General features: G+C 46.9%; 1 protein-coding gene across 2 annotated transcripts in view; it reads right to left on the bottom strand.

Moving 5' to 3' along the window:
* The window catches only part of myoz1a (myozenin 1a), a 47,209-nt gene that overhangs the window by 27,515 nt on the left and 4,037 nt on the right, over positions 1-15,657 (bottom strand). Inside the window, exons 1-2 of one of the 2 annotated variants that reach the window (XM_078530900.1) lie at positions 995-1,166; positions 354-457 (exon numbers count right to left, since the gene is read on the bottom strand). In XM_078530900.1, the coding sequence (XP_078387026.1) occupies positions 354-429 (76 nt within the window). In that variant the 5' untranslated portion in view covers positions 430-457; positions 995-1,166. Of the gene's footprint in view, positions 1-353; positions 458-994; positions 1,167-15,657 lie in introns of those variants that run through there. The other variant, XM_078530901.1, reaches the window with a different exon arrangement.

Below are 15,657 nucleotides of genomic sequence, written 5' to 3'. Positions count from 1 at the left end.
GTCTCTCACTGTTTTGCCTTTATAACAAGTAAATTAATCAATGATCGCTTACAAAACTGATAGCATGATAGAGGTATTGTATAAATAGGGTGTATAGACTTGTAGTCATAACTGTTGTCTCAAATAGAACAAAGCAGCCAAGGTAATAGCGCTTAGCAATCCTAACATTTTCAGAAAGGGTCACCATTTCATACTTGACTTTGTTATAAAGTAGTAGCAAATAAATATATCCACCACGCTAAATGACAGTGTAATCCGAGTAACTACTTCAGTTTATCTGGAAGAGGCCATTACCTTTATAGGGAAAGCTGTATTTGTAGCTGTGAGTGGGACATTATAAATGCAGGACCTACCATCCTTAAGTGTTTTTGTAATTATTCTGGATGTTCTTTTCTTCTTGATCGGTGCAGGGGTTCCAGCTAGTGGCATGGTCACTGGGATCAGTCCTTTCTTCTTGCTGAACAACGAGTAAGAAAAAGCACACACATTGATTGTGACATTGTGAATATTACATGAACCAGGGGAAGGTTTCTAACTTTTATACACTAGTGACCCTGGAAAAGGCAATCAAATGAGCTGGTTAGGTTCAGTGCAGTTTAATTCCTATAACTACTACAACATTATTCGCTTTAAGGCACAGATAGAACACAACATAACAGAATAGGGTATGTTATAATCTTAATTGTGATCTTGCAGACATTTTAAACAGCACATGAAATAAGATAGAAAGAAACAAATAAATACTTCATTCTTATTCCTACTTGCAACAGAGACATCATTCCAAAACTCTGATTGCCTTCTGCCAGAGCAAACATCGCTTACAGTTCCCCGATAATGGGAAAACTATGCAAAGTTCTGAATCTGAGATCCAGTGCTTGTTATTACATATGTCCGGAGAGACAGTCACAGTCCAGTTGTATGCATTGCTTCTAAAAGCAACCGTAAACTTGGCTGATGCTTTATCATAGACATTTAGTTGTTTACAATAACTTACCTTTTAATGAAAATCCTGTTGGAATATCTGGTTGCTGGTTGCAGTCTCAGGTCAAAATTTGCCAAATCAAAGTTTACATTAGCTAAAATGAAGTTTTGTGAAGAAAGGACAAAGCGGGACTTGTGTCTGCACAGCACTAAGTGCTGATGCAAAGTGCAGTGAATTTGATTCCAAATGCAATGTGCATCATTGAGATATATATAGTATTGAACCAGGGAGCTCAGATAGCAGTGAGACAAGATAAAACCATGTATGTAAGCAATCTTCAGATGGCAAGGTAAAGACCTACTGCTCTTGGAGAACTGGAAAGAAGCCATGAAGTTTAGTGAAGAACTGTAATTTTCACATAATCACATCACACCAAATTGTAGTCAATCATCTTCACGGAATTCTGAGATTCATCTCAGTTTTTATTCAATTTACAAAACAAAGTCTTTTGTCTGCTGGTTCATGTATGTTGGCACTGATCATTGGAGCCAGGAAATTTCGGATTTGATCCGTGGCTAGTGCTAGTTAACAGGTCCTACCCAGAATGGTGACTGAGCTACTGGAATTGGCCTAAATGTCTCCAGTTCAGGGAAGGGTTAAGTCAGACAGGGTTCCTGATGTTGGTTGATGTTCAGTAACTCCTGGTGCAAGTGGGTGGTATGGATGTGGAGTGAGATGGCACCAGACTCTATTGTGATAGCAGTGAACAATTTGGCACCTCTCACTGCTGAGTTTCGAAGGCCACAATCACAATCCAAACTACAAGTGTGATTCTGCAACCCTGTGCTGGCATGATGTGAGAGACCGGTTTAACTTTTCTGATAACTCGTACTGCTTAACAAGACTTTAAGAAAGTCTAACCATTAAACCTGTCAGTCCCCTCCCTCCAGTTTGCAAGGATTCCCTCAAAGACTTCACTCTCGTGCTCTTTCATTAAGAAACACTAAGGGGTGAAGTTTATTTTTTTGTAAAAATATACTTTATTCATAAAATATCTTCAACCACATTCCAAACCATTTCAAAAACACCATTACAAGGGTACAATCCGGTTCAACTTTTACAAAATGTATCACCAGGTGCATCAGTACAAACAATATTACAATCATTTACAGCCTTTCATTTTGAGCTGTACAGCCTGAGGGGATTTAAACAGTTCCCAGTCCCTCGGTGCACTATGACAGAAAGGTCTTAGACAGCGACCCTTCCCCATTGCACCTTTGCGGCAGCTGCCCCAAGCTGTTTATGAACAGCTTGAAGTTTATCCTGAACAGAAACTGCAGCAATGGTTTCTATTCTCACCTCACACCGTTACCTCTCGAGTGCCCCTATCCTTGCCCTCCTGCTTTATAAGTTGCCCCTCAGCAACATCATTGAAAGAGATAACATTGGGTTCCTTATGTACAATGCTGACACCCAGCTCTACCCACCACCACCTCGCTAGTTCCCTCCACTGTCTCTGTGTTGCCAGTGAGCTTGCACGAGCCAGTCATAGATAAGACAAGATATCCTCCAATTAAACATGGGCTCCCTCCGTGAACTCCATTCCCTCCCTGGTTTCTGTCTCTGGCTGAAATGCACCTTGTGTCCTATTTGACCCTGAGCTAAGCTTTTGATTTCATAATCCCATTTCTCACAAAGATTAATTACTTTCACCTCCATAACATCACCCGCTCTGTCCTTGTCTCAGCTCATCTAATGCTGAAACCCTTATCCTTAATGTTGGTACCTCCCAACTTGAATATTCCAATGCTCTTCTGGTCCAAACTTCCACCTGCATAAACTTTAGCTAATCCAAAGCTCTGTTACCCATATTCTAATTCACTGAGTCCCATTCATCCATCACCCTTGTGCATACTGACTTATATTGGTTATTCTTCAGGCAGTGCCTCGATCTTTAAAATTCTCAACCTAGTTTAGAAAGCTTTCCTTACGCTTCCGCCTCTCGATCTCTGTAATCTCCTCTAGTCCTACAGCCCTCCAAAATTTTTGCACTCTTTCAACTCAATTTTTGTCTGATTATACTCCTTCCTAATTTAAAGTCACTATATAAATGGAATGTTGCTGTTGTTGTGAACACAAAACAGGTGATTGTGTATTGGCAGCTCATTGACTCTCAATGGAAAATGCAATCGGACAGGGTGTAAAACAGATCAGGTTTAAGTTGGATGGGTTGCGAATTGGACAGTTGTAAATCAGGCAGAATTTCATTCTCAGTAAATTCCTCCTTCTACCTTTCTGAAAATATCAAGCAGTGTTATTAATTTCTCTGCAGCTTTGAATTCTCCTCTACAGCTACTGATCCAGTTCCTCTTTAAAGCTATCCCTTTTCTGGTTTAAAAAATATAGGTTAATGGCACTGTTATAACAAAACCTTTGCAAGTACATTACCAGAGCAATTATAGCCCACTGTCAGTTATAGTATTCAGAACAAATCAACTTCCATTGTTTTATAAATTACAGAAGAGATAATGGAATAAGGAAAGTGAAAAAAAATACAAATCCAAAATGTGTTTTGCAAATTACTCCGCGGAGAGGAGGCGCTAACAGCAAGCCTTCAGCCCATCAATCTGGCTGGAGTTGAGGTCTGAATAATGAGTTTGTAATTAAGTTTCAGAGATGGTTGTGCATAATTTTTAAATTTTGTGAACTTAAAAGAGCCCAGCAGTTGCACACATCTTCGACTGAGCAACAGCTAAACACTTTAACGTTATGATACGCCTGTCCTTATAGAATAATACAGCATGAAATGAGGCCTTTCAGCCCATCATGCTCATGCTAGCTCTTTGAAGGAGGTATCTAATCAGTTCCGCTCCCTTTCTCTCTCCGCAAATGATTGTTAAGATATGGAATTCTCTTCCAGAGAGATCATGGAAGCTGGGTCATTGAATAAATTCAAGGCTGAGAGAGACAGATTCTTGATCTACAGGCGAGTCAAGGGTTATGGGGACAGGAGGTAAAGTGAAGGTGAGGCCACGATCAGGTCAGCCATGATCTTATTGAATGGCAGAACGGGCTCAAGGGGCTGGTTGCCCTACTCCTCCTATTTCTTACATTCTTATGAAAACTTTTGCCCTAAGTATTTATCCAATTCCCTTTTGAAAGCTCTTACTGAATGTCCCCCACCACTCCCCCCTCCCCATCATTTTTAAGCAGTTCCCTCTTGCTCTGTGTATTCAACACTATAGCACTGGAACAGCTTGGTTAGGGGCGTGCCCAAGCTGTTCCAGTACAGCTACAACCACCGGCATCTACCCGGCACTGTGGAAAATTGCCTTGTCCACAAAAAGCAGGACAAATCCAATCTGTCCAATTACTGCTCCATCAATCTACTCTTCATCAATAATGATGGAAGGGATCATCGACAGTGCCATCAAGTGACACTTACTCAGCAATAACCAGCTCACTAAAGCTCAATTTGGGTTCTGCCAGGGCCACTGAGCTCCTGACCTCATTACAACTTTGTTCCAAACATGGATAAAAGAGCTGAATTCAAGAGGTGAGGTGAGAGTGACTGCCCTTGATATCAAGGCAGCATTTGACTGAGTGTGGCATCAAGGAGCCCTAGCAAAACTGGAGTCAATGGGAATCAGGGAAAACTCTCCGCTGGTTGGAGTCATACCTAGCACGAAGGAAGGTGGTTGTAGTTGTCGGAGGTCAATCATCTCAGTTCCATGACATCATGCAGGAGTTCCTCAGGGTAGTGTCCTAGGCCCAACCATCTTCAGCTGTTTCATCAATGACCTTCCTTCCATCATAAGGTCAGAAGTGGGGATGTTTGCACAATATTCAGCACCATTTGTGACTCCTCAGATACTGAAGCAGTCCATGTCCATATGCAGCAAGACCTGGACAATATCGAGGCTTGGACTGATTAGTGGCAAGTAACTTTCGTGCCACACAAGTGCCAGGTAATGACCATCTCCAATAAGAGAAAATCTGACCATTTCCCCTTGACATTCAAAGGCATTACCATTGCTGAATCCTTTACTGTCAACATCCTTAAGATCACAATTGACCATAAACCTAACTGGACCAGCCAATTAAATACTGTAGCTACAAGAGCAGGTCAGAGGCTGGGAATTCTGTGGAGTATAACTCACCTCCTGACTCTCCAAAGTCTGTCCACCATCAACAAGGCACAAGTCAGGAATGTGATGGAATACTCTTCACTTGCACGGATAAGTGCAGCTCCAACAACACTGAATGAGCTTGACACCATCCAGGACAAAGCAGCTGGTTTGATTGGCACCCCAGCCTCCACTTCAACATTCACTCCCTTCACCACCGCGCACAGTTGCAACAGTGTGTACCATCGACAAGATGCACTGCAGCAACACACCAAAGCTCCTTCAGCAGCACCTTCCAAATCCACAACCTCTGCCACCTAAAAGCACAAGGGCAGCAGATGCATGGGAACACCATTGCCTGCAAGTCCCCCTCCGATCCATACTTCATCCTGACTTGGAAATATACTGCTGCTCCTTCACTGTCGCTGGGTCAAAATCCTGGAACTCCCTCCTGAACAGCACTGTGTGTGTTCCTACACCACATGGACTGCAGCAGCTCAAGAAGGCCGCTCACCACCACCTTCTCAAGGGATGGACAATAAAAGTTGGCCTAGCCAGCAACGCACACATCCCATGAACGAATATTTAAAAAGAGCATATATTTTACAGCTCACCTTAATTTTCAAAAGAAGGCATTTGAATTGATTAAATAGACAGGATGTTTGAGGAACAAATTGTCAAGTATCATTCCTGCTTTTAAAGAGCCTATGGAGTTTTTAGAACAATTCCTATATTCTCAGAGTGACCACATTACAGACATGAATTCAGCCCATGTAATATATTCTGTATCACAGTTCTGTGAAGCTCTTTTAAATTTCCAAAGGCATGATCAAATGCACATTTGCAAGCAAGAAGCCACTGGCTACTTGTAAATCTCCATGTCAAGTTATTTGACTTTTAAATTGGTGGGGGCATGCAGACAGTGCACTGCAATTAGGCTCCAAATCCACAACCTCTGCCACCTAAAAGCACAAGGGCAGCAGATGCATGGGAACACCATTGCCTGCAAGTCCCCCTCCGATCCATACTTCATCCTGACTTGGAAATATACTGCTGCTCCTTCACTGTCGCTGGGTCAAAATCCTGGAACTCCCTCCTGAACAGCACTGTGTGTGTTCCTACACCACATGGACTGCAGCAGCTCAAGAAGGCCGCTCACCAGTAGTACATTTGCGTATACAAGACTGGGTTCAGCTGGTTTACGGATTATTATATTCTCCAATTTACCATGAGCAATAACATGGAATATCCTCTCATGTTACACGTAAACCCAGGAGAACATACAAGGTGCCTCTGGCTGGATCCATTTGTATTGCTAGGGTTTGTTATAGAAACATAGAAAATAGGAGCAGGAGTAGGTCATTCAGCCCTTTGGGCCTGCTGCAGCATTCAATATGATCATGGCTGATCCTCTATCTCAACGCCATATTCCCACTCCCTCTCTCTCCCCATACCCCTTGACGCCGTTGTCCTTCCATCTGTCTATTGTGTTCTAGGGCAGGTTCTCAGCTGAGCTATGATGTTGAATTCTAGGCACCACACCTTAGGAAGTATTTCAAGGCCTTGGAGAGTGTGCGAAGGAGATTTACTAGAATGATAACCAGGGAGGAGGGACTTCAGTTATATAGAGTGACCAGAGAAGCTTTAATTATTCTCCTTAGAGCAGAGAAAGTTAGGGGAGATTTAATGGAGGTGTTCAAAATTATGAGAGTTTTGGTGGAGTAAATAAGGAGAAACTTTTAAATGGCAAGAGCTATGAAGAAAGGGCAGAGGGAATGGGACCAATTAGATAGCACTGTCAGAGTGCTGACGCAGTCACGATGGACTGATTGGCAATAAATTCAATGTTCTTGGGCAACTTAGATGGGAGAGGAACTGAGGTGCTTTCCTGGTGCCTTCTTCACGATTTTGTCTACAGACTGTTTTGTCTCAGGTGGGCTATTACCAAGGCTAAAGAGCCCCATCTACCCTTGGAAAGAAGGAGCAGCCACACCCAGCAAACGTGTGCCTCCCCAGTGGACATCAATCTAGGATGTGCTAATGGTATCGTTATGAAGAATAAAATTATTCAGATTCCACATTCACTCCAGCGTTATCTGCCATCATGCACCAGTTGTGGCCTGTGATCTTCCCAGTTACATCGACATGTTGCTTTTCACTTCTTCACAATAGCCACTGTTCACATGGGACTGATCACAGAGCAACCACATGAAGCACCTGCTGTCACACAGCTCAGTGTCACACGGCACACTGTCACACGGCACACTGTCACACGGCACACTGTCACAGGTGTCACAAGGCGTAATGTCATGATGTGGCGTCATGTGGTGCAGTGTCACATGTCACAGAATCACAAGATGCAACGTCACATCGCGGTCTTTCACATGGTGCAGTGCTAGCTGGCGCTATTTCACATGGTGCACTGTCAGATGGTGCAGTGTCACATGGTGCACTGTCACACATCACGCTGTCACATGGTGCACTGTCACAGGGCACTCATTCATATGGTGCAGTGTGAAATGGTGCAGTGCCACATGGTGCAGTGTCACATGGTGCTCTTTCACACGGTGCAGTGTCGGATGATGCAGTGTCAAATGTTACACTGTCACATGGTGTATTGTAACATGGTGCAATGTCACACAGTACACTTTCACATGGTGCAATGTCACATGGTGCAGTGTCACACAGCGCTCTGTCACATGGTGCAGTGTCGAATGTTGCAGTATCACACGGCACTCTTTCACATGGCGCAGTGTCACAAGGCACTCTGTAACATGGTGCAATGTCACATGGTACACTTTCACATGGTGCAATGTCACATGGTGCAGTGTCACATGGCGCTCTTTCACATGGTACAGCGTCACACGGCACTCTGTCACATGGTGCAGTGTCGAATGTTGCAGTATCACATGGCGCTCTTTCACATGGCGCAGTGTCACATAGCGCTATTTCACATGGTGCAGTGTCACAAGGCACTCTGTAACATGGTGCAATGTCACATGGTGCTCTGTCACGTAGTGCTCTGTCACGTAGTGCTCTGTCACGTAGTGCTCTGTCACAGGGTGTTCTGTCACAGGGTGCTCTGTCACAGGGTGCTCTGTCACATGGCGCTCTTTCACATGGTGCAGTGTCGAATGTTGCAGCATCACATGGCACTCTTTCACATAGTGCAATGTCACAGGGTGCTTTGTCACATGGTACAGTGTCACATGGTGCTCTGTCACATGGTGCAGTATCACATGATGCAGTGTCGAATGTTGCAGTATCACATGGCGCTCTTTCACACGATGCGGTGTCAAATGTCACTGTCGCATGGTGTATTGTAACATGGTGCAATGTCACATGGCGCTCTTTCACATGGTGCAGTGTCAATGGTGCAGTGTCACATGGTACAGTGTCACACAACGCTCCTTCACATGGTGCAATATCACATGGTGCTTTTTCACACAATGCAGTCTCACATTATGCAGTGTTAAATGTCGCACTGTCACATGGTGTAGCGTCACATGGTGCAGCGTCACACTGCACTCTTTCACATGGTGCACTGTCAATGGTGTAGTGTCACATGGTGCAGCATCACATGGCGCTCTTTCACATGGTGCACTGACAAATGGTGCAAAGTCAAATGATGCACTGTCACGTGGTGCAGTGTCACATGTTGCTCTTTCACATGATGCAGTGTCACATTATGCAGTGTCAAATGTCGCACTGTCACATGGTGCAGTGTAACATGGTGCAGTGTCAGACGTCGCTCTTTCACATGTCGCATGGTGCACATGGCGCTCTTTGAGATGGTGCACTCTCAAATGGTGCAGTCTCTTATGGTGCACTGTCACACACTACCCTGTCACATGGTGCATGTCAGATGATGCATGTCACATGGCGTAGTGTTTCATGGTGCAATGGCACATGGCGCAGTGCCACACTTTGGTCTTTCGAACAGTGCAGTGTTACACAGCGCTCTTTCACGTTGAATCACATGGCGCTCTTTTACACGGCGCTCTATTACACGGTGCACTGTTACACGGCGCTCTCTTACATGGTGCACTGTCACACAATATAGTATCACATGGTGCACGGCGCAGTGTCACATGGTCCTTTTTCAGATGGTACTGTGTTACATGGTGCACTGTCACACAATGCAGTATCACATGCTGCATGGTGCACTGTCACACGTCACTCTGTCACATGGTGCAGTGTCGAAAGATACATTATCACATGGCGCTCTTTCACACGATGCAGTGTCACATTATGCAGTGTCAAATGGCGCACTGTCACATGTCGCAGTGTCACACATCACTCTGTCTCGTTGCGCACTGTCTCATTGCGCACTGTCACGTGGCGCACTGTCACGTGGCGCACTGTCACGTGGCGCACTGTCACATAGGGCAGCGTCTCATGGCGCTCTGTCTCATGGCGCTCTGTCTCATGGCGCTCTGTCACATGGCGCTGCATCACATGGTGCAGTTTCACATGGTGCTCCGCCACATGATGCTCTTTCACATGTGGCATTGTCACATGGTGGTCTTTCACCTGGTGCAGTGTCAAACGATGCATTATGACATGGCGCTCTTTCACATGGCGCTCTTTCACATGGCGCTCTTTCACATGGCGCACTGTCACATGGCGCACTGTCACATGGTGCACTGTCACATTATGCAGTGTCAAATGGCGCACTGTCACATGTCACAGTGTCACACATCGCTCTGTCTCGTGGCGCACTGTCTCGTGGCGCACTGTCTCGTGGCGCACTGTCACGTGGCGCACTGTCACGTGGTGCACTGTCACATAGGGCAGCGTCTCATGGCGCTCTGTCTCATGGCGCTCTGTCTCATGGCGCTCTGTCTCATGGCGCTCTGTCACATGGCGCTGCATCACATGGTGCAGTGTCACATGGTGCTCCGCCACATGATGCTCTTTCACATGTGGCATTGTCACATGGTGGTCTTTCACCTGGTGCAGTGTCAAACGATGCATTATGACATGGCGCTCTTTCACATTATGCACTGTCACATTATGCACTGTCACATTATGCACTGTCACATGGCGCACTGTCACATGGCGCTCTTTCACACGATGCTGTATCACATTATGCAGTGTTAAGTGTCGCACTGTCACATGGTGTAGTGTCACATGGTGCAGCGTCACACTGCACTCTTTCACATGCTGCTCTGTCAATGGTGCAGTGTCACATGGTGCAGGGTCAGCTGATGCTCTGTCACGTGGTGCAGTGTCACATGGTGCTCTTTCACATGGTGCAGTGTCGAATGTTGCATTATCACATGGTGCTCTTTCACACGATGCAGTGTTACATTATGCATTGTCACATGCCGGTCTCTCTTATGGTGCTTTTTCACATGTCGCACTGCCAATGGTGCAGTCTCACATGGTGCACAGCCAAATGGTGCAGAGTCAAATGATGCACTGTCACATGGCACTCTTTCACACGATGCAGTGTCACCTTATCCAGTGTCAAATGCCGCACTGTCACATTGCTCAGTGTCACATGGTGCAGTGGCAGCTGGTGATGTTTAACATGGTGTTCTGTCACATGGTGCAGTGTAACATGGTGCAGTGTCACACATCACTCTTTCATATGTCACATGGTGCAGTGTCACATGGTGCAGTGTCACACGTCATTCCTTCACATGTCACATGGAGTAGTGTCACATGGTGCAGTGTCACATGTCACATGGCGCAGTGTCACATGGCGCAGTGTCACATGGTGCAGTGTCACACGTTGATCTTTCACATGTCACATGGCGCAGTGTCACACATCGCTCTTTCACATGTCACATGGAGCAGTGTCACATGGCGCAGTGTCACACATCGCTCTTTCACATGTCACATGGTGCAGTGTCACATGGCGCAGTGTCACACATCGCTCTTTCACATGTCACATGGTGCAGTGTCACATGGTGCAATGTAACATGGAGCAGTGTCACACGTCGCTCTTTCACATGTCGCATGGTGCAGTGTCACATGGTGCAGTGTCACATCACTCACATGTCACATGGTGCAATGTAACATGAAGCAGTGTCACACATCACTCTTTCATATGTCACATGGTACAGTGTCACATGGTGCAGTGTCACACGTCATTCCTTCACATGTCACATGGAGTAGTGTCACATGGTGCAGTGTCACATGTCACATGGCGCAGTGTCACATGGTGCAGTGTCACACGTTGATCTTTCACATGTCACATGGCGCAGTGTCACACATCGCTCTTTCACATGTCACATGGTGCAGTGTCACATGGCGCAGTGTCATACATCGCTCTTTCACATGTCACATGGTGCAGTGTCACATGGCGCAGTGTCACACATCGCTCTTTCACATGTCACATGGTGCAGTGTCACATGGTGCAATGCAACATGGAGCAGTGTCACACGTCGCTCTTTCACATGTCGCATGGTGCAGTGTCACATGGTGCAGTGTCACATCACTCACGTCACATGGTGCAATGTAACATGAAGCAGTGTCACACATCACTCTTTCACATGTCGCATGGTGCAGTGTCACATGGTGCAGTCTCTCATGGTGCACTGTCACACACTGCCCTGTCACATGGTGCATGTCAGACGATGCATGTCACATGGTGCAGTCTTTCATGGTGCAATGGCACATGGTGCAGTGTCACACATCGCTCTTTCACATGTCACATGGCGTAGTGTCACACATCGCTCTTTCACATGTCACATGGTCCAGTGTCACATGGTGCAGTGTCACACATCGCTCTTTCACATGTCACATGGTGCAGTGTCACATGGTGCAGTGTAACATGGCGCATTGTCACACGTTGCTCTTTCACATGTAACATGGTGCAGTGTCACATGGAGCAGTGTCACACGTCGCTCTTTCACATGTCGCATGGTGCAGTGTCACATGGTGCAGTCTCTCATGGTGCACTGTCACACACTGCCCTGTCACATGGTGCATGTCAGACGATGCATGTCACATGCGCAGTGTTTCATGGTGCAATGGCACATGGGGCAGTGTCACATGGCGCAGTGTCACACATCGCTCTTTCACATGTCACATGGTGCAGTGTCACATGGTGCAATGTAACATGGAGCAGTGTCACACGTCGCTCTTTCACATGTCGCATGGTGCAGCGTCACATGGTGCAGTGTCACATCACTCACATGTCACATGGTGCAATGTAACATGAAGCAGTGTCACACATCACTCTTTCACATGTCGCATGGTGCAGTGTCACATGGCGCAGTGTCACACATCGCTCTTTCACATGTCACATGGTGCAGTGTCACATGGTGCAGTGTCACATGGTGCAGTGTCACACATCACTCATTCACATGTCACATCATGTAGTGTCACATGGTACAGTCTCTCATGGTGCACTGTCACACACTGCCCTGTCACATGGTGCATATCAGATCATGCATGTCACATGGCGCAGTGTTTCATGGTGCAATGGCACATGGTGCAGTGCCATATGTCGCTCTTTCACATGTCACATGGTGCAGTGTCACATGGCGCAGTGTCACACATCGCTCTTTCTCATGTCACATGGTGCAGTGTCACATGGTGCAGTGTCACATGGTGCAGTGTCGCATGGTGCAGTGTCACATGTCGCTCTTTCACATGTCACATGGTGTAGTGTCACTTGGCGCACTGTCACATGGCGCACTCACATGGCGCTTTTTCACACGATGCTGTGTCACATTATGCAGTGTTAAGTGTCGCACTGTCACATGGTGTAGTGTCACATGGTGCAGGGTCAGCTGATGCTCTGTCACGTGGTGCAGTGTCACGTGGTGCTCTTTCACATGAGGCAGTGTTACATTATGCATTGTCACATGGCGCTTTATCTCATGGTGCTTTTTCACATGTCGCACTGCCAATGGTGCAGTCTCACATGGCGCACAGCCAAATGGTGCGGAGTCAAATGATGCACTGTCACATGGCGCTCTTTCGCACGATGCAGTGTCACCTTATCCAGTGTCAAATGCCGCACTGTCACATTGCTCAGTGTCACATGGTGCAGTGGCAGCTGGTGATGTTTAACATGGTGTTCTGTCACATGGTGCAGTGTAACATGGTGCAGTGTCACACATCACTCTTTCATATGTCACATGGTGCAGTGTCACATGGTGCAGTGTCACACGTCACTCTTTCACATGTCACATGGAGTAGTGTCACATGGTGCAGTGTCACATGGAGCAGTGTCACATGATGCAGTGTCACATGGTGCAGTGTCACACATCGCTCTTTCACATGTCACATGGTGCAGTGTCACATGGTGCAGTGTCACATGGAGCAGTGTCACATGGTGCAGTGTCACATGGAGCAGTGTCACACATCGCTCTTTCACATGTCACATGGTGCAGTGTCACATGGTGCAGTGTCACATGGAGCAGTGTCACACGTCGCTCCTTCACATGTCACATGGCGCAGTGTCACACATCGCTCTTTCACATGTCACATGGTGCAGTGTCACATGGTGCATGTCACACATCACTCTTTCACATGTCACATGGTGCAGTGTCACATGGTGCAGTGTCACATGTCACTCTTTCACATGTCACATGGTGCAGTGTCACATGGTGCAGTGTCACACGGTGCAGTGGCACATGTCACTCTTTCACATGTCACATGGTGCAGTCTCTCATGGTGCACTGTCACACACTGCCCTGTCACATGGTGCATGTCAGACGATGCATGTCACATGGCGCAGTCTTTCATGGTGCAGTGTCACGTGGTGCAGTGTCACACGTCGCTCTTTCAGATGTCACATGGTGCAGTGTCACATCGTACAGTGTAACATGGCGCAGTGTCACACGTCGCTCTTTCACATGTCGCATGGTGCAGTGTCACATGGTGCAGTCTCTCATGGTGCACTGTCACACACTGCCCTGTCACATGGTGCATGTCAGACGATGCATGTCATATGGCGCAGTGTTTCATGGTGCAATGGCACATGGCGCAGTGCCATACGTCGCTCTTTCACATGTCACACGGTGCAGTGTCACATGGTGCATTGTCACACATCGCTCTTTCACATGTCACATGGTGCAGTGTCACACATCGCTCTTTCACATGTCACATGGTGTAGTGTCACATGGTGCATTGTCACATGCCGCTCTTTCACATGTCACATGGTGCAGTGTCACATGGTGCAGTGGCACACGTCACTCTTTCACGTGTCACATGGTGCAGTCACATGGTGCAGTGTCTCATGGTGCAGTGTCACACATCACTCTTTCACATGTCACATCATGTAGTGTCACATGGTGCAGTCTCTCATGGTGCACTATCACATACTGTCCTGTCACATGGTGCATGTCAGATGATGCATCTCACATGGCGCAGCGTTTCATGGTGCAATGGCACATGGCGCAGTGCCATACGTCGCTCTTTCACACGTCACATGGTGCAGTGTCACATGGTGCAGTATCACATGGCGCAGTGTCACACATCACACTTTCACATGTCACATGGTGCAGTATCACATGGTGCAGTGTCACATGGTGCAATGTACCATGGAGCAGTGTCACACATCACTCACATGTCACATCATGTAGTGTCACATGGTGCAGTCTCTCATGGTGCACTATCACATACTGTCCTGTCACATGGTGCATGTCAGATGATGCACCTCACATGGCGCAGCGTTTCATGGTGCAATGGCACATGGCGCAGTGCCATACGTCGCTCTTTCACGTCATATGGTGCAGTATCACATGGCGCAGTGTCACACATCGCTCTTTCACGTGTCACATGGTGTAGTGTCACATGGTGCATTGTCACATGGTGCAGTGGCACACGTCACTCTTTCACATGTCACATGGTGCAGTGTCACATGGTGCAGTGTCACACGTCGCTCTTTCACATGTCACATGGTGCAGTGTCACATGGTGCAGTGTCACACATCGCTCTTTCACATGTCACATGATGCAGTGTCACATGGCGCAGTGTCACACATCACTCTTTCACATGTCACATGATGCAGTGTCACATGGTGCAATGTAACATGGTGCAGTGTCACACATCATTCTTTCACATGTCACATCGTGTAGTGTCACATGGTGCAGTCTCTCATGGTGCACTGTCACACACTGCCCTGTCACATGGCGCAGTGTTTCATGGTGCAATGGCACATGGCGCAGTGCCACACTTCGGTCTTTCGAACGGTGCAGTGTCACTCGACACTCTTTCACGTTGAATCACACGATGCAGTGTCACACGGCGCTCTTTTACACGGCGCTCTTTTACACGGCGCTCTTTTACACGGCGCTCTTTCACACGGCGCTCTTTCAAACGGTGCTCTTTTACACGGCGCACTATCACACAATGCAGTGTCACATGGTGCAGTGTCACACATCACTCTTTCACATGTCACATGGTGCAGTGTCACATGGTGCAGTGTCACATGTCACTCTCACATGTCACATGGTGCAGTGTCACATGGTGCAGTGTCACACGGTGCAGTGGCACATGTCACTCTTTCACGTGTCACATGGTGCAGTCTCTCATGGTGCACTGTCACACACTGCCCTGTCACATGGTGCATGTCAGACGATGCATGTCACATGGCGCAGTCTTTCATGGTGCAATGGCACATGGTGCAATGGCACATGGTGC

Source organism: Cetorhinus maximus, chromosome 27 (genome assembly GCF_964194155.1).
Source record: "Cetorhinus maximus chromosome 27, sCetMax3.hap1.1, whole genome shotgun sequence".
Lineage (NCBI taxonomy): Eukaryota > Metazoa > Chordata > Chondrichthyes > Lamniformes > Cetorhinidae > Cetorhinus > Cetorhinus maximus.
The sequence above is the reverse complement of the archived record's forward strand: the minus strand, read 5'-3'. Positions and strand labels throughout refer to the sequence as shown.